This window comes from Thermobia domestica, chromosome 6, assembly GCF_964235325.1.
Source record: "Thermobia domestica chromosome 6, izTheDome1.hap1.1, whole genome shotgun sequence".
Classification (NCBI taxonomy): domain Eukaryota; kingdom Metazoa; phylum Arthropoda; class Insecta; order Zygentoma; family Lepismatidae; genus Thermobia; species Thermobia domestica.
Window position 1 is genome coordinate 4,602,314 of NC_137459.1, and position 19,369 is coordinate 4,621,682.

The window sequence follows — 19,369 nt, forward strand, 5'->3', positions numbered from 1 at the left end:
ACCCAGGTTGGTCTATACTTTTTGTCTTATCTTGGTGTCAGGAATCACCTCCCAAACGTTGTCAGTATTGTTTTCAAACACCCTGTATATTACGTTCATCAGGTCTTCATTCTTTGTTTTTCGATTTATTCAATTTTGAAGTTCTGTTTCCAATAGTGTGAATTACCAAATAATTTTCCTTTTTTATTTTCTCTTTCCAAAGTTTCACATGATGCAGTATTTTTGTGATATAAAATACATAATGGTGGATCTGTAATACTGAATATCCGAATATATATTTATTTTTGATAAGTGATATTTCTGCTGATTAGCAAATGTCTCGTGGTTTATTAATATATATATATATATATATATATATATATATATATATATATATATATATATATATATAAAATATATATATATATATATATATATATATATATATATAAAATATATATATATATATATATATATATATATAAATATATATATATATATATATATATATATATATAAAATATATATATATATATATATATATATATATAAAATATATATATATATATATATATATATATATAAAATATATATATATATATATATATATATATATATAAAATATATATATATATATATATAAAATATATATAAAATATATATATATATATATATAAAATATATAAAATATATATATATATATATAAAATATATAAAATATATATATATATATATATATATATATATAAATATATATATATATATATATATATATATATATAAAATATATAAAATATATATATATATATATAAAATATATAAAATATATATATATATATATATATATATATATATATATATATATATAATATGGAGAAAAAATAATCATGTGACTTTTCTTGGTACAGATCCAGAGACTGGTTTAGTGCTCGAATGCAATCCCCTCCCAGTCAATTGTTCTCCATTGTTCGTGTCGAAATGGATTGACTACTCGAACAAGTACGGATTTGGTTTTCAATTGTCGGACAAAGCTGTTGGAGTGCTGTTCAATGATGGGACACGAATAAGCTTTACAGCTGATAGAAGGTGAGAAGTGGATTTATTATAAATATTTCAGTATCACAATATCGTATGTGAATATTACCGGAGTAATAGAATTCTGCTAGTATTATTAAGTGGTAAGAGCTATAGATTGTTGTGAAGGTAATGGAAACACATGTAGTGCGGCACTAACCCTGAGGATGCATCTGCGGCGCCTGGACGTTGCTAGTGATGTGTTAAGTGATCATCTGTAATATGCTAGGCGTTGGCGGGCAAAAGGTGGAGATTCAAAGTGCGAAATTTTCTGAGTATGCAGCATGTGTTAAATGCACGTGCATGGAAAACTTCGGTTCGCACAATGAAACTACCCATGTAAAAAGCTAACTTTTATATTGTAACTTTTTCTTTTCTTTTCAACGTTACATTGTAACAAAGTTTTATAACGAGGTTCTTAAACATTAAAAATGATGCTAACATACTTCAAAACTAGTAAATATGAGGAGCGAATAAATTCAAAACAGTAGCCCCGCGTTACGTAGTCGCTAACGCTCTCCCCTTCAGTGCGAGCGGTCCCGTGTTCCATTCTCGGTGGGGGCACTCGGTCGGAAAACTGTAAAACGCGCTGAATGAGGTTTCCTGAGTTTTCCTCATTCATACCAGGCAAATGTCGTTGTGGTACCTAACTTATACGTCCCAGGCCGCTTCGTTCCTTCCCCAATCCCTCACTCCTTCCTTCCTTCCCTTTCCCCGGATAGTGTGCTCGCCGAGGGACGCCAACCCTCAAACGTGACAGGTTAAATGGCCTTAGATGTCGAAAGCCCAGAAACCTAAAACCCTAAATCAAAACAGGTTAAATTTAGAATGAATCGACTGCTGCATTAACTTCAGTTAATTGGTCCTTGCTTTTTCACGTAAATAAATTTTGCGCGAAAATTTAAACAGCATTTACCAAATAACCATTACTGAACGACATATTAAATTAATAATCACCAAACTCAGATATAATTTCACTGGGCAAGTCGAATCATGACACACAAGAAAGTTGGGCAAATGCATCACCAACCTGCATTTAAATTTCAACATTAAATTTTGATTAGGTAGAATTACTTGTTACTTAAAAAGGGAAATGGATTACTACACATGTAGTAGTTTAGTAGTATCTTTCTAAAGTATTTAGCCCCCTTTTTCAAGAAATAATTCTACTACTTTTTTTAACCTGTCAATTGCTTCATAACCAATTCACTTTACATTATGCGTATATCGAAGAACAAAACTCAAGACGTGTTGTTCGAGTCACCAAAAGACCGAAGTAAGGCGCAATGTACTCAGAGGCCAAATTGTGGGTGCACGGTTGGTTGTTGAAAGATTATCTACAATAGCTGATGTGTTAGATTCATTGTGAGGAACGGTGTGCAAATTGATAGCCTACAGAATGCATGGCAGAACATCATCGGTGAGAGGAATAAAGGACGGAAGAGAAGCCTCACCGAACATTAGAGAAAGTTGTTTTCAAGAACCGTAAAATGCAGTGAAAGTAACAGCACAACTCAATCTTCACCTGAAGAGCCTGTTGCGATAATGAATTAGACACGAATCGTATATCCTGAACATCCGCGGTAGTCAAATTTCCCAACCCCTGATCACTGCCAATGTCTTTGCTCAACGAAAATTATCCCGAGGAATTGCAAAGTGGACTTCTGATGATTGGAAACTCATATGGTTGTTCTTTCATACTTCCAACGAACTCTGTTTATATGTGGCAGACACTCGAAGAATCTTATGCCCCAAACTGCCTCCTCCGTACTGTGAAACATGACAGCGACTCAATGATGCCGTGGGTTGCAGTTACTGGATATTCTGTAGGTGCTGTGATTACACTCACAGGATGCATTATGTGGACATTTTAATTTTAGGTGAACACTTGCATCCTAATATCCAGATGTTGTTTTTCACCAATACGCAATTTTCCAATGTGAGCTGTTGAGCCGTAGTTTCATGAACTAGAACACCTTCCGTGGGCCACCCAATCTCCAGACACCCGTGGTCAAACTTATCAGATATCCTCTATCCTCGATCAAGGAACTGAGTGCTATCCTCCGCTCGTAACTTATACGCCTCAATTTGAAGAGGACGAGCTGTTCTGTAGGGTAATGGTAGCCTCACAACGTTTTAGTCAGGTAAGTTTTTTTTTTTTTATTTTATTTATTTATTTATTCAGTGTTTCCATTATTTTGAAACTATATTGCATATATTCATGTATTAGATCTTTTTGTTTTGGTGATATTTTTAAATTGGGAGCATTCATATGGCTTCCAGAAACGAAGTACTTTATTTTCCGTAGCGCCAATATGTTTATTATTATTATTATTATTATTATTATTATTATTATTTTACATACTGACATTGTAGTAATCAGCCAGAAACTTGCTGAACAACAACTTGAACTACATTGTCAGTGTAACGCTTTTGTTCAATAGATTCTGCTTTCATTATCATAAGAAAATGAATTGCCTCGTTACGAATGTTGTAAACAAGGTTTGGACATGAGAATTTTCAGTAGCTGCGTAACTTTGACAATAAAGAGTAATGTCGCAAACTTTGAATGCTTCCGACAAGAAACTTCTCTCTCTCTCTCTCTCTCTCTCTCTCTCTCTCTCTCTCTCTCTTTCTCTCTCTCTCTCTTTCTCTCTCTCTCTCTTTCTCTCTCTCTCATTAATATGGAAAAATAGTAATTTCCAAATATCTATCCTAATCTGGGAGGAAAAAAAAAACTGCGTTTAGGCACATGCCTAGTGAGTCGATTTGGTAATCTGCCACTGTGTATTTGCCAATAATTATTAGGATGAGTACTGGTATTTGAAGTTATAGTTGCAGTGATTTGATTCGGATCAAAAAAAAAAAAATCCCCGTTCTAACAATCAATGAATGGTTTATTAATTGAATCAAACCTAGAAGGAAGGTTGTAATGTACATACGTAATTAAATATTGCGGTCCAGTTCGACTAAAATTACTTTAATAATCACCAAAACTTATCACGATAGTTATTTGAGTAAATTAAACTACTTTTGTTACTTTTAAACGTTGTATTTTCTTAGTACTTATAATTCATTTTGCAGAAATTAAAAATCCATTTCAATCATGGCTTCCTCACTTTATTATATCTTTAACAGCATATATATATATAAAAAAAAAGTTTAAACAAGTCTTATAAGGTACCGACTATTGTCCTTGTCTTATAACTAAATATTGTAATATTTTATGTAGATAGAATCAATAATGGACCAGGAATCTAGCTTTTCACTGATTTATTTATAAAAATACAAAATTCTGTGTGTTTTACAAAGTTAATATATCAGAATCTGGCTTATGACCAAGAGTGAATTGAGTAACGTTTCATACGGGAACCCCTTCGCTCATGGCAGCCACCGAGAGATGTCTTGTAACGACTCCAGGTTATGCTCCTAGGAAACCACGTCGACTGATGGCAGCCTCGTGAGGCATGGTTTATGCTGAGGAATCCCCTTCGCTTCAGAGCAGCCTCCAGGGATGTTAGGATAGGTAGAGTCCCTTAGTCCAGTGCGACCTTCAGAACTGTTGTGGGGAGGCGATCAGTGGTGAACTGATGTCTCTTTCCTCTGTGGTTCCCTTTTATAGGCCCTCTTCAGGTGGCTCGTCCTCTTTTGGTTCCCATCGTGTTGATTTTCGAAACTTCCTGTTCAGTGTATCGCCTGCTTGTTTATAAACGTTAGCACGTGTTGTCTATAAACGTGTGCTCACATTGTGATGTGGGGATCCTTACAATATACATAAATGTTATCGTTGCAAGATGATTTATTCTCTTTTCAAATGTTAAGCCTATAATCAGTAGTAAAGCTTCAGGATAAGGAAAAGTTGCGTTTACCCAAAAGGAAACAAGATATGGATTGTACAGTTTGTTGCTCTATTTTTTAAAGCTTGACAGCTTTTCATCAACACACAGTAGCATAACTTCTATTTACTCAGCCTAACAGAAGCGTAACACTGGAGGTTTGCGGGATCCAGGCAGACAGTGTACACGTATCTTGCCCTACAGCATAGAGCAAACAAGGTAAACTAGCTATTCCTGTCACCATACAGGCATGGAAATTGTACTGCAGTTACCATATTACGATAATTTTATTGTATTATCCAAGGTTGCATGCATATATATATATATATATATATATATATATATATATATAATATTAATACATACTTTAATAAATGTTGTAGTGCATTACTGGGTTTCGTTTTAAATGACAGAATGAGTAGACGGTGAAGTCACTGGAATTGATTAACATTGAAATGAGCTTCACTGCTTACAAGAAGTTCAATTGTTTGAAAATAATTAAAACTTATTTTAATTCTAGACCAACCTAGCTGCTCAATTTATATATATATTAAAAAAAAAAGTGCGAAAAAAGCAAGCAGTAGAAACATAACCTTTTAGTATTTTTAAGACACTGCCTCCAAAGATAAATAAGAGGTCCTTTTGCAGAAATAACAGTAATAACTGAACATTTGTTTAGAGGAAGCGCTCTTGAACTGAAGTGGAATGCACTGTCTATATATAAGTATATAATATATATATACTTCAATTAGATATTTACGTTGAAAATTCTGTTGATCTAAAATGTGAAATTACTGAAATATAATTAGTTATGTTATTGTGATTAAAGTAAGAATTTTGGGAATGCGCGTTCAACTTAATTTATATAAATATTATCCCTCTCCGCTACTGCTAGTAATTCTATTCAGCATATTAGACACACCATTGTCCATATAGATGAAAACTTTGTTAAACGCTATAATCCAACTGTGTCCCCAATTTATACAGAGTCCGCCAGAAAACTGTATACACTCTTTGTCATCCTGTATCCTTTGGCATTGACAATTGTTCTGATATTTAAGTATGTTGTAGTACAGCTTTTCGCCCAACAGATGTCGGCATTGTTTTCAGTTAAAATTATGTTGTAGTACGTTTTTTCGCTCAACAGATGTCGGTACTGTCAGTACTGTTAGTGAGATAAGAAAATATCGGGAGAACGCTTGACGTTCGAGCAGCATATCGAAGTGTTTTATCAGGTTTGAGAATGCCATCGAAGTTCAGTGTCAGTGCAGAGGGAAGATTGATACTGAACCACCAACCCGCCTAACAATCAAACGCATTGTTGACGAGTTTACACTCGAGAATCTTCGCCATTCATACATTGACCGATGTAGCTGCAGTGACCATTCGTCGTTAAGTGTTCGGCCGCCAACGGTCAACATTTTGAACATCTAATGTAAATATATGCTTACTTGAAGGTTTGTAACACATCTTTGAACAATAATTAAATGTAATTACGAAATATATTATATATATATAGATTTTTTTTTCTGAAACCGTGTATAATTTTTTCTGGCGGACTCTGTATTAGTAACGATAATTTCATTTACAGGTAGTTGTCGAAGTCATCACCACTTCTTGTTTCCTTGAAGTATTGGTTTTCGTATTTAGTGTTCATTGTGTGGTTTTCATGGGCGCGAAATAAGATTCTGTCGGAAGCATTGATTATGCGATGTACAGTTTGGGTTTTTATAGACAAAATACGCATTCAAAAGTATTGATCTGGTTGTTGTTGTTTCAAAACTTAAACTTGTGTTAACTTAGTTTTCTTTAAATTTCAGCCGTGTTGAATTTCATGACCTCCATGGTAAAATTACAGCCCACCCTGCCCACTCAGTTCCTATTCCTTTGCAAGAACGCTTTACGTTACTTCGCTCATTCAGTCAATACATGGACGACAACCTTACAGAAGGTGGCGACATGAAGCAATTGTCTCACAGACACAAGTCAACAGTTCCTCACATGAAACGCTGGGTCAGAACCAACACTGCCATTGTCATGGAACTTTGTAATGGAACGTTACAGGTAGGTCTCTTCACAATTTATGGTAGGAAGCTCATTTAAGAAGCTTCTCGCATAATAACGTTAAAATCTACATATTGGACTGTAGTTTTTTTTCAAAATCTTAATTAATGTATTTACCAGTTAAGAGTAATGGTTCTTCTTACAAGATACGTTCGTGAAGTGTCCTCTCGGAATCCGTGCAAAATTGATTCAAATGGCAAGTTATCCGCGGTCATTGTGTATTGTACTAATTTTAGCTGCCCATACCGGTACCCAGATATGACCAGATTTGGGTGAAGAGCCACGATTTCTGTATTGATGTCTGTGTATAAGTAAATTCAGAGAATATTTCGTCAACAATAAATCACGTAAAAGATTACATATACACACGGGGCCATCAACAACTTCCTATTTGGTTCAATATTCGTGAAGTAACTAACATTTAACATGTAATACCGTGTAAACGATACAAGCTACGATAAAACTTACTACACCAATGAATTTCCGAGAAAATTTTACATGAATTTGATGTATCACTTGCATCTATTCCCATTTGGGAAACCGAAAGTTGAATCCAAGATGGCGGATCCAAGATGGCAGCCCGAGTGGGTAACATTTGTCAGAAGCAGTACTTGATCCAATTTGTTTTGCGAATACCCACATTAATGTCCAGTTACATCTAAAGAAACTAAAAGCAATTTTGTATCCTAGCATTATAGTAGTGAATATTATTCAATTCCGGATATATGAAGGCCCATAAATGTGTAAATTAGCGGTATCGGCCGCTAAAATTAGTACAGTACATATTGGGCCGCGGAGAACTTGTCATTTGAATCAATTTTACATGAATCCCGAGGGCACACTTCGCGAATGTACAGTGTTAGGCAAAATCACTTTATCGCGCTAATTTACTGAAGTTTAGCTATTTACCATACGAGAAGAAACTGCTTTTGAACGTGGTTGTTGAAGTTTCGAGCGTTAAGAGTCGTAATATGTACGTTAACGATACTAGTAATTTTGAATAAGTCTGAAAAGAGAGGAGGCTCTGTGCTCTATTAGGAATGTAGGTAACCTAAGCTAATTTGACAGGTAACAGAATAGATAGAGATCTCGTCCAGAGCTTGTATTAATCTTGTTAAAGGTGAGCATATGCATACTATTCAGAGCAGTGAAATATTCCTTCTCTATTTTACAATGTATGTACTTATCAAGTGGTAATTCTTAGTTGAAAACAGTGTATCCAATGATCTATTGTTTCAAAGCACTTTCTAAGTTTCAGGGAGCTAATGTTCTCCAGAACTTAAATTCACTTGAAATAACTCTTTCTTCATGTTGTCATTTAAGGTGGTGGTAAACTAATGAAATTTCAGTTAGTTCATTCTTTAAAGATAGAACCACACACATGGTTAGAGGTATACCGCATCCATCTTTTGTATTTGTACTTGTACGTACAGAATTTGATTATCCGTGTATGATGTAATAAGTGATAAAAAGAAAAGTCTCAGGCACTCACCAGCAACACCTAGTTTCATAGCACTAGATACTACACCCCTATGAATTTTCGAATCGTCTGTGGCTTTTTGTTTAGCTTTGAATTCTTTATAAGAAAGATGATTCATTTACAAATACAATTACTAATTTAAATAATAATAATTTTAATAAAAGAAAAAAAAAAAGACTAGGCAATATTGTAACAGGTTTCCCCAAGGTGAGACATTGAAGAAACTCTGTACCACGTGCTCAAGAGATCGTTTCTGTTTATACTAATTTCTTTCTCTTTTTTCTTTTTACTCTTTTTCTTTCTTTTCCTCTGTTTCTTTCTGTTTCTTTCCCTTTTTTGTTTCTCTAGTTTCCATTTCTCTCTCTCTCTGTCTCTTTTATATATATATATATATATATATATATATATATATATATATATAGTTTGGCACGACCTCAGCAAAAGAAAATGGACATGAGATTTGGAACATGGAATATTAGGAGTCTTTATAGGGCAGGCGCGTTAAAATTCGTAACGAGTGAGTTAGAGAAATACAGGATGGACGTAGTAGTTCAGGAAGTTAGGTGGGAAGGAAATGGATCTGTGAATTCCGGAAATTTTACGTTCTTTTACGGGGAAGGAAATAAAAATCATCAGTTAGGAACAGGGTTTTTCGTTCCTAAACGTATATTACCAGCACTTAAACGGGTTGAATTTGTTACTGACAGACTTTCTTTTATTACTCTTACGGGACGGTGGTGTGATATTGTTTCAAATGTACATGCCCCAACTGAAGATAAGGATGACGATATGAAAGACAGTTTTTACGAAGAAGTGGAACGGATATTTGACCAACTCCCGCGATACCATATGAAAATTCTATTAGGGGATTTCAATGCGAAGGTAGGACGAGAGGATATTTTCAAACCGATTTTAGGGAACGAAAGTCTGCATAAGGAAAGTAATGACAACGGTGTTAGACTCGTGAACTTTGCAACATCCAAAAACCTAATCGTGAAGAATACAAAATTCCCACACCGCGACGTTCATAAATACACTTGAACATCACCAGAGGGGAAAGCACATAATCAAATTGATCACGTTTTAGTAGATAGAAGAAGGCAATCTAGCATAATTGATGTCCGGTCGTTTAGAGGAGCTGATTGTGACACTGACCACTACCTGGTAGCAGCGATAATACGAGAGAAGCTATCGTTGAATAAACGTAATATTCATTGTCCGAAAACGGAGAGATTTAATTTAAAGAAATTAGAAGAGAGCCAGGTAAGAGAGAAATACCAGATTGAAGTTTCGAATAGATTCTCGGCTTTAGATTCTGAGTGCACTAGTGTTGAGAATACCTGGATTGAAATTAGAGATAGCATTAAAATTTCAGCCAAAGAAAAATTGGGTCACGCGGAAATACGTAAGAACAAACCATGGTTCGACCAGGAATGCACAAAACTAGCAGAGAAGAGAAAACAGGCAAAATTACGCTGGCTATAAAATCCGAATGAAATAACTACACAAAATTTCGCAGATATCAGACGGGAAACTTCCAAAACTTTCAGAACAAAGAAACACGATTTTATGAAAGCCAAAAATAAGGAACTTGAAGATAATAGTAAAAATAAAAACATCCGGGACATGTATAAGGGAATCAACGAATTTAAGAAAGGCTATCAACCTCGTGCTTATATATTAAAGAAATCTGACGGTACAGTTCTCACTGACACGGATAGCATCTTAAATAGATTGAAAGATTTCTTTGACGATTTGCTTAACACGCAACCAAAAACTAGTGTGCGTGGAGGAAAGGAGATACACACCGCAGAACCCTATGTTCCAGAACCCAACCGAATAGAAGTAGAAACCGCTATAAAGAAATTAAAGAAACACAAATCTCCGAGTGTAGATGAAATTCCGGCTGAGTTAATTTTAGCTGGAGTCGAAAAATTGTGGAACAAGATACACAAACTCATTCTCCTTATCTGGAACAAGGAAGAATTGCCACGAGTGGAAAGAATCAATCATTGTTCCAATTCACAAGAAAGGCGACAAAACTGACTGTAATAATTACCGAGGCATTTCTCTTCTGTCAACATCCTATAAAATCCTTTCAAATATTCTATTAGCAAGACTGACCCCATACGCGGATGAAATTATTGGAGATTATCAGTGCGGATTTAGATGAAATCGATCAACTATCGACCAAATATTTACCATTCGCCAAATAATCGAAAAAAAAAGTGGGAATACAATACCCCGGTACATCAACTATTTGTTGATTTTAGAAAGGCGTACGACTCGGTTAGGAGAGAAACATTATAAAACGTTCTTACAGAACTTGGAATACCGAGAAAGCTAATTAGATTAATTAAGATATGTTTAAATGAATCCTAAAGTAAAGTCCGGGTAGGAAAATTTTTGTCCACGAGCTTTTACATCGAAAATGGCCTGAAACAAGGAGATGCGTTGTCGCCATTATTATTTAACTTTGTGCTGGAATACGCTATAAGGAAAATCATAGATAGCAACCAGGGCCTACAGTTTAACGGTATTCACCAGGTTATGGCATATGCTGATGATGTAAATTTAATAGGGGATGATAGGAGAACAATAGGAAGAAATGCAGAGATCTTATTAAACGCTTGCAGGGACATGGGTTTAGAAGTAAATGCAGAGAAAACTAAATACATGGAAGTGCGTCGGGACCGGAATACAGCAAATTATGGATGCGTTAAAATATTAAATAATACTTTTGATAAAGTGGATAGTTTCAAATATTTAGGATCAGTATTAACAGAGGAAAATCATATTCACGGAGAAATTAAATGTCGACTAAAAGCAGGAAATTCGTGTGTTACTATTCGGTTCAAAATCTCTTGTCGTCGCGAATTCTGTCGAGGAATTTGAAGCTTAAAATATACAAAACGATAATAATGCCTGGTGTTCTGTATGGCTGCGAAACATGGTCACTTACTCTGAGGGAAGAACATAGACTGAAAATATTTGAGAACAAGATCCTGAGACGAATATTCGGACCCAAGAGGAACGGAAATGGGGAATGGTGGAAACTTCATAACGAGGAACTACATAATTTATATGGTTTACCCAACATTGTTAGGGTCGCCAAGTCTAGGAGGCTTAGGTGGGCGGGTCATGTAGCTAGAATGGAAGAAAGTAGAAACGCTTTCAAAGTCTTGACTGGAAGACCAATCGGAAAACGACCATTAGGAAGACCTAGGCGCAGATGGGAGGACAATATTAAGATGGATCTCGCAGAGATTGGAATACAAAGTAGAAACTGGATGCAGTTAGCTAAGGATAGAAGTCAGTGGAAAGCTTTTGTGAACGCGGCATTGAACCTCCGGGTTCCATAGGCCACAGAGTGAGTTAGTTAATATATATATATAGCTCACAATTGAAGACTCACTGTAGGAAACAATGTAAGTGGCACGTTGCAATTGTTTCACTTACTTTATTTTTTTTTCATACGTTTATGCCTTAGTTAGATTTTCATACATAGATAGCTTCACTTCGTTATATGCTGGGTTGTATTTCTAAGCAATAATATTTTCTATTTTGTTACGCTTGGGCACAATTTACTATCTTTTGTCTTTACTGTTTCAGTAGCTATTGTTCTTGGCACTTGTTTTCTACAGCGAGTCTTCAATTATGTCATTTAATGTAAAATAAAACCTCCCACCAACGAAGGAACCCGTCACGGTTCGTACTATGAGCGAGCGTGAACCACTTGACTGTTGGTGAGCGCAACAGGTAGTTATGAACTATAGCCAAGATGGAATTATTTCGTATTATGAAGAAGTATCAAGTATTGGGTAATGGTTGCTGGGAATGAAATTGCTACTACCACATCTAAGCTGCTATAATTCACCCAAGTCATGTGTTGTAATACTTCATCAGAGCTTTGTGTATAATACAGATTATGTTGCATAAGTGTTATTTCTTAGAGTGAGATCTTAGATTTTCTGTAGTATTGAAAACTAAAAAAGAGTAAATCAGCGGGATTGAAATGATCTATTAAATAGCTTTACTACAGTTCTAAATATAGTTTTATTTGAACAACAATGCATTAACAATTAATATAATATTTGATTTTTTTTTCCCTCCTCCGTAGATAAACTTTTTCAAGGACCATACCAAAGTAATACTTTCTGCTGGGAAGAACGGTCATCTGGTAACGTATATCAACAGTGAACGTCAAAGTACCTCGTATAGGTTACACCAATTGGCTCAAACTGGTTGCGAGTCCGGTATCTTCGATCGGTTACATTTTGCTCTGGCGGTCCTGCGAGAATTTGCAGAGTTGGATGGCGAAGAAGTCTAGCAGTTGGTGAATAGACGTGTCCCAAGATCTGGTCACTTGAAGACTGTGATTTACATGAAGTGCATTTGTTATCGTGCTGAAGTGAAGTGTGGAAAAAAAAAAAGCGCTAAAGAAAGCAGATTTAAAAAAATAATACACTTGTAATACAAACCTAGTGGGTGTTTCGTTTGCCTCTGCTTGTTAAAATGAGTGTTTAGTAATCTTCATGCTACTATTACTTGGAAGACATTGTCAAGTGCCAATCACCCACTGTGGATGACTTTTTTGATCAGGGAGGTCCTAAGGATGGATCTGATAGTTGTTATTAAGGCCATACTATTTTGTTGGCATTATTTACTGTTTCAGCCAACAAAAATAGCGTCACTTCAATCCTGTCGTCGTAATGATTTAGTTTCGTTGTTTTGTCTTTTTCCGTAGAATAGGAAGAGTTTCCTTCGCATACAATTAGTTCTATTTGTATGTTGCAGATTTTTTTTTAATTTACTTCTTTCAGAAAAAAATAAATCATTTTTACTGGCTGAAAATGTAAAATGACAGGCTGTGAATGAACCATTGAGAAAAATTCTTGTGCTACATAATTCAGCTGTGATCTCTGTAATTCTCACTTCAGTATTGTACAGACCATTTAATGATATGGTGCAATTTTTTTTTTTTTTTTTTTTTTTTTTGTCACTATGTGAAAAGAAATCTTAGGACAATAGAAATCAGATAAAAATCTATATCAGTGAAGTGCTTGTTTTGTATGTAAATTTTTGTAGAGTACAAAATGTATAATTAGTATAAGCAAGAGTGCTTTTTGTGGGAGGGCGAGAAGGAAATATGATAAAAGCTGAATACTTACAAAAGATAGTATTTGAATATATTCTAATATGTTGTTAACAGCATACTTGAAAGCAAATATTTAGCTAGGAAAGAATACTACTTTTATTGTTGAAAATAAAAGAATGTGTGAAGAGGATCGCATTTGCAAGCGATTGAAATATATTACTTTGCTACTTCATACAAACTGATTATATTTGCAAAGATTTTTTTACATATATAATGTGGTTTCGTTTCGTTATTAAAATAAAATAAAACTCACAGCTATTAAGATTTGTATTTAAAATAATAAGTTTAATGTATTGAGGGGGAAATATATCAAGTGTGATACTTGCAATAAACTTAAAACCTAGGTATGCAGAATGGTAGTAGTTGGTTTTCCTTTTTTTTTTTTTTCCTTTAATAGCATGAAACAGATTTTTTTCGTTTCATTCTTAAGTAGTCTATTATCGTTATTTTTTAAAGTGAGCTGTGTCACAAATATACCATTTACGTCAGTTAGAAGATTCAACTGGAATTTTACCAAATTTCTATTCCATTTAACAATTTGAAACTTCATACTATAAACCAGAAGTTCATTATGTTATCATATTTATTATAGTGTTCTGATGCTCTTATTTGTAATAAGTACTTCCTATAAGCTGTCCATAATTTTCGGCTTGATGGATCCTAGAAGTTACGTCCATTAATTATATTAAGTCTGTCCGATTTTAAGTTACCTCGTTCGCGATAATTCTTAACATATCCGTTGAGATTTGTTTGAACTGAAATGCCGATTACTTTTTTTTTTTTTTTTTTTTTTTTTTTTTTATGGTAGAGTTGAGGCCTGAGCACAAGAAAATTGAGAAAAATCTCTTTTTTTTTTTTTTTTTTTTTTCCTTTATGCATTCAATTTGGAGTCAAGCTAGATTAGTTTTTTATAATGTATGTGACTTAATTGGAAATGAGTAAATTGTGTAATCATTTAGAGTCAAGATTTCGAAAATCTCAACATGAGTATTTTCATAAATGTCTTGTTAAATCAATTAAGCTTCGAAGTTATGAAGTTAAAAATTGAGTGGTGAAAAAAAATGCTTACAATAAAATTATTAAAAATTCAGTAGACAGCTAGAGCATTCAATACTCTCAGATTGGAATGTTTTTGGATTATTGGATTATAACAATGTAGATAACGAAAAATCTTTCGTGATTGAGTTTCGACTTTTTGCTTATTTCTAGTCTGTCTAATATTGATTCATAGCATTATTCCCGACAACTGATAGTGTTATCAGCCTTGCGCAAGAAATTGTATGGAAAAGATTAAAAGAACGTACTTGTACTTATTTATAAAAATGTGTTTAAAAATAAAAATGGACGGAAGGATACCAAACTTATACTTGTCAATTAGGACTTTAGACGAAACAGTATGTAAACCTTAGGAAACTAATGCTTGCTGCCTGAGTCAGTTTGAGATTTTGCAAGACAAGTGTTCGAGCAGAAACCGAAATGTGTAATAAGTTTTTTTTTTTTTTTTTTTTTTTTTAGTTGTTAATAACTGCCCTGTTATTTTTTTCTCCCTACAATACACATCAATCACAGGTTTTGACTTTGGAAAACGAGTGAAAATTCAGCTCACTTTTTCTTTTTTCTTTCTTTCTTTCTTTCTTTTTTTTAAATGGTAATTATAGGAAGAACTTACGTAAACAAAATCAAAGCTGATAAATTACTGAAAATTGTTGAAAGGTTATTTTGCTTATTTCTATTGCTAAGCCATAAATTTAGTTTGTTTTGAAGAAATATATAAGAATGCAGAAGGATTTATTAGTAATGTTGTTAAATAAGGTATATACCGGATTTTGCAGGGTTATTTCTGTATGTATGTATTAAAATCAGAATCCTATATTTAATTCCAGAAAACATAAGTAATCTTCACTGTTCCACGTGTGAGAATATAATGCAATAATGCTGAAGATAAGAATTTAACCTGTATATAATCTTAGAGCTTCCTGTGGTAGTCATACTGTAGTATATTACTTCGTTAGGAAATTGTTGATAATATTGCCTTATGGACGCAGTAATGTATGTTATCAAGCCAATTTGCCACTTTGAAAGAAAAAAAATCTTAACATACTATTATATTTACTATATAGTGTCTTGTGATATCATGTTTATAGAAACTTCTATATATATTTCCTATACTTTTCTTCCGAAACATATTTTCTTTTTCCAATGTCGAAGTGTTTTGCGAGAATTAGTTTGTAATGGTATTACGTACGAGAGAGGTGAGTGAAGGTCGCTGTGAAAGTCTTTTCCTTTTTTCTGATGCAAGCCCAAAGCAAGTTGTCTGGTAACAGTATCATTGTTCATGCTCTTTGCTTGCTGTTCTTACCCCGTTTGTTCAGGGTGCTGTATGTAAATTGGATCAGCTTTTAAGTTACGTTAAATTTGTTTCTCATTCATGTTCATCTGCATGTAGCAAGAGAAAGCCATTTTGTTGAAATGTAGAATTGTGAATCTACCTAGAAATTGCAATGAGGTAATGCATAAGACGTTAACAGTACAGCTAAAGTACTTCCTAAGATCTAAATCCAAAAGAGTGTAGAATAATTTATATCAGATTTCTTTTTTCCAGTCTTATTGCCAAAAGTTCCTACGATCGGGTACCAATATTTTATCCAATCCATGCGTTGGAGAATTAAATTTTGTTCTCTTCATTATAGTAAAATAAAGAAGAAAACGAAATTGAATTTGAAGATCGGAGAATTGGAACACGGCCTTAGGAGCCTTCGCCGCAACAACTGAAAAGAGAATCACTCATATATTGTTCTACACGAACCTGTAGATTAGTGAATTAGGATATATACTGTTAAAATTTTTGGTTTCAAGGTCCCATATCCTATTCCTATAGTTTACTTTCCACGATAAATCAGTTTTCCAGCGAAGGTTCATAACTCGACTCTAACCAGTAAAATGGAATGCATAACAGTAAGCGATAAAGCTGACAGTTCAATTACCTTCTGCGATTTCAAAGCACACAATTCAAGAATCCTAGGTTTCAGTAATACAGAACTTATACTTGCATATGAAATTATTTAGTTGTAAGAACACCATGCATTTCAGTGCCGAATTAGTTCGGTCAATGTTTTGAAATTCGAGAATTCAATGAAACTTCAGTGCCACTGAAATGGGAATCGATGATGTTCTCAAGTTCATTCTCCGAAGTCGCAGAATTTTTCCCTTTTTCTGATTGGTGCTGAGACATCAGATTAGGACTGCCGTACAAATGCTAAAACAGCCTGTGTCTATATTAATGAACACAATTGACGGTTGAATTTTATATTATATGAGAAAGGAGAGCAAACATTTTTTGTTACAGCATATTCTCTATTGGAAGTGCCGAATTCAATGAAAGTGCGACTGAGTCTGGGGGTTTGAATGAGCACCGACCTCAAGAGTAAACAGTATGTGGTTATTCAGGGAACGGAGTAAGTAGCCGAACACTTGGGTTCTAATTTCCACTCATTTAGGCTTTTTGAATTTTCATAGTTCCGTTGAGTTATATGGGCGAAACTTGTATTGTCATATGCAATACGATTGAAAAGTTTTTCTTGGAATTATTTTTCATACTGTACAAGGATTATTTATTTTCTTGTTTTTCTTCGTCTTAATCTTCAAGGTGATCTAACATATAAATTTGCTAAGGTTTTTATTTTCGTGCCTAATCAGTTCCTTGCTGTTTCTTGTATGCATTCGCTGAATTTGTTGCCTAAAACCTTTAGAAACAATGACACAGATAAAATTTATTACAATTAGTCTACATATATTTTTCTCTTTAGCTTATGTTCAGAACACTTAACTCAGATTTTCAACATAACATGCATTGAGTATATTTAAAAGTAGTTCGATTACCACACATTTATTAAGAATTGATCTATTAATGATAGTGTGACGTAACCTTGTTAGAGGAAATTAAACATCATAATTGCTAAGTGTAACAAATCCAAATATATCAGCTGCAGTGTTAATTTCCTTATATTGACAAAAGTTGTATTTAAAGAAACCTCGAAGCTAACAACTTTCAAATATTTAAAATTTATCTCGTTGGATATTGTGAGGAAAGTAAACGTGTAGTCATATCTGTTTATATCCAATGCTTTGTCAGTAATTACTTTCTCACGTAAAACTATTCATTATGCTATTTTCAGTTCTTTCAGTCTTGAAATATTTTTAAGGTATTCTAAAATTAAATAATAATTATATATTAACATACATGTTATTAAAATTTAACGATTTTAAGTAGTGCACGGCATTAATCTAGTATTTGACAGGGATTAAATACTTGAGTAAACTAACACAGCTTGTACATCTTGCGTTTGAGCTCAGCAACGCCAAATTAAACTTTCTTACTAAATAAGATTTATCCATAGTTGATAAATTATTTGATAGCTTCTGTAACTAATTAGTTCATTTGGATTTTAGTTTAATTTTACATGCAGCTATATTCAGAGGCATGTTGAAGTCTTGAAAACTCGTGGTGTGTCAAATAACCTCTGTAATCTTTATTATTTATTAGTTCTTGAATTAACAGGAAAGTAATAAGAATTAGAGAAAACTTGTCAAATCAAGAAGATTAATTTTACATATATCTGCTTAAGACAGTTTGCATATTATGTCTGCATATTATGTTAACATGCCTCTGATATTATGCATTTGAACCACAGATTACTAACAATGCTTTATACCTTTTATATTAGTTTGAATCAGTCTGAAACATACTTCTTGACAGTTGTTTAAAAGTATATGGAAAAGTAATTTTTTCAAAAGCTGTAAAGAGCTAACATTAGGAACGAAGTGCTTTTAAAAATAATTCAGTAAGTTTGTACAGCTTCAAGAATGTATGTTTAAGAAAGTAATAACACTTGCAAATCCCAGCAGCTAACACGAATCTGCTGTTTACCTTGCATTTGTATTTGTATTTAGAAGACTGCATTTTGTACTCATGTATGGAGAGTTTACATAAAATTCTCAGAGCTTTAATTTACTATGTACCTCCTATAAGAGGACGGGGAAACTTAGTTTCGTTTTGAAATCTACAAACAAATATTTTTGTGTTGTGTACTTGTAGTTCGCAAATGGTGATTGGTCTTCCTTCACTTTTCTATAGGAGTTTCATAGTATATTTTTACTTCTATTTGCCTTATTGTACGTTTTTTCTTTCTGTTAAGCAATTGCCAATCTCAGTTGTCACCAGGCAGGATTGAACAGTCAAATATACTTGCACACTGATAAGCAGTGTGCTGTTTATTTCTTTATCGTTTGTGTTCATGGAAAAACTATTTTTTTTTCCAAGAATTGAAATGTAAGTATTTGTTTGTAATTCATATTTCTGTATGATTGTAGTCTTTCATTTTTGTGCCTGTGTGAAATACGTTTCAAAGTAAGTAATGTATTTTGTTCAGTAACATATTAAAGTATAAATTAAAGAAACTAAAGTGTTTGTAGTGTTTCTCTTTTGCACTTTCTTCAAGAAACTTAGAAATATCCTGAAAAGAATTGTTAATCATCATCATCATCATTAGACTTCCAAACTATGCTATGCATAAAAGTCAGAAGACTTACAGAACGGCTTTGTCCGTCCGTCTGTCGACAAGTATCAAAGAAGAAAGAAAGAAAAAAAAAGTGCTATCGAGAAGCGGTTGTTTGTAATCGATTCAGCATCCTGAGTAGGTTTCATTTTCTTCGTTAACCTTTGTTCAAACCGGAAGTGGTTAAAATAAACTATTTCCAGTTGTAATGTGTATCACTGTA

General features: G+C 33.7%; 1 protein-coding gene across 1 annotated transcript in view; it reads left to right on the forward strand.

The window, feature by feature from the left end:
- The window catches only part of LOC145687821 (serine/threonine-protein kinase PLK1-like), a 168,263-nt gene extending 149,205 nt beyond the window's left edge, over positions 1 to 19,058 (forward strand). Inside the window, exons 9-11 of the mRNA XM_081761256.1 lie at positions 888 to 1,065; positions 6,710 to 6,953; positions 12,554 to 19,058. Coding sequence (XP_081617382.1) covers positions 888 to 1,065; positions 6,710 to 6,953; positions 12,554 to 12,763 — 632 coding nt within the window. The 3' untranslated portion in view covers positions 12,764 to 19,058. The remainder of the gene's footprint in view (positions 1 to 887; positions 1,066 to 6,709; positions 6,954 to 12,553) is intronic.
- Positions 19,059 to 19,369: the final 311 nt, after the last annotated feature.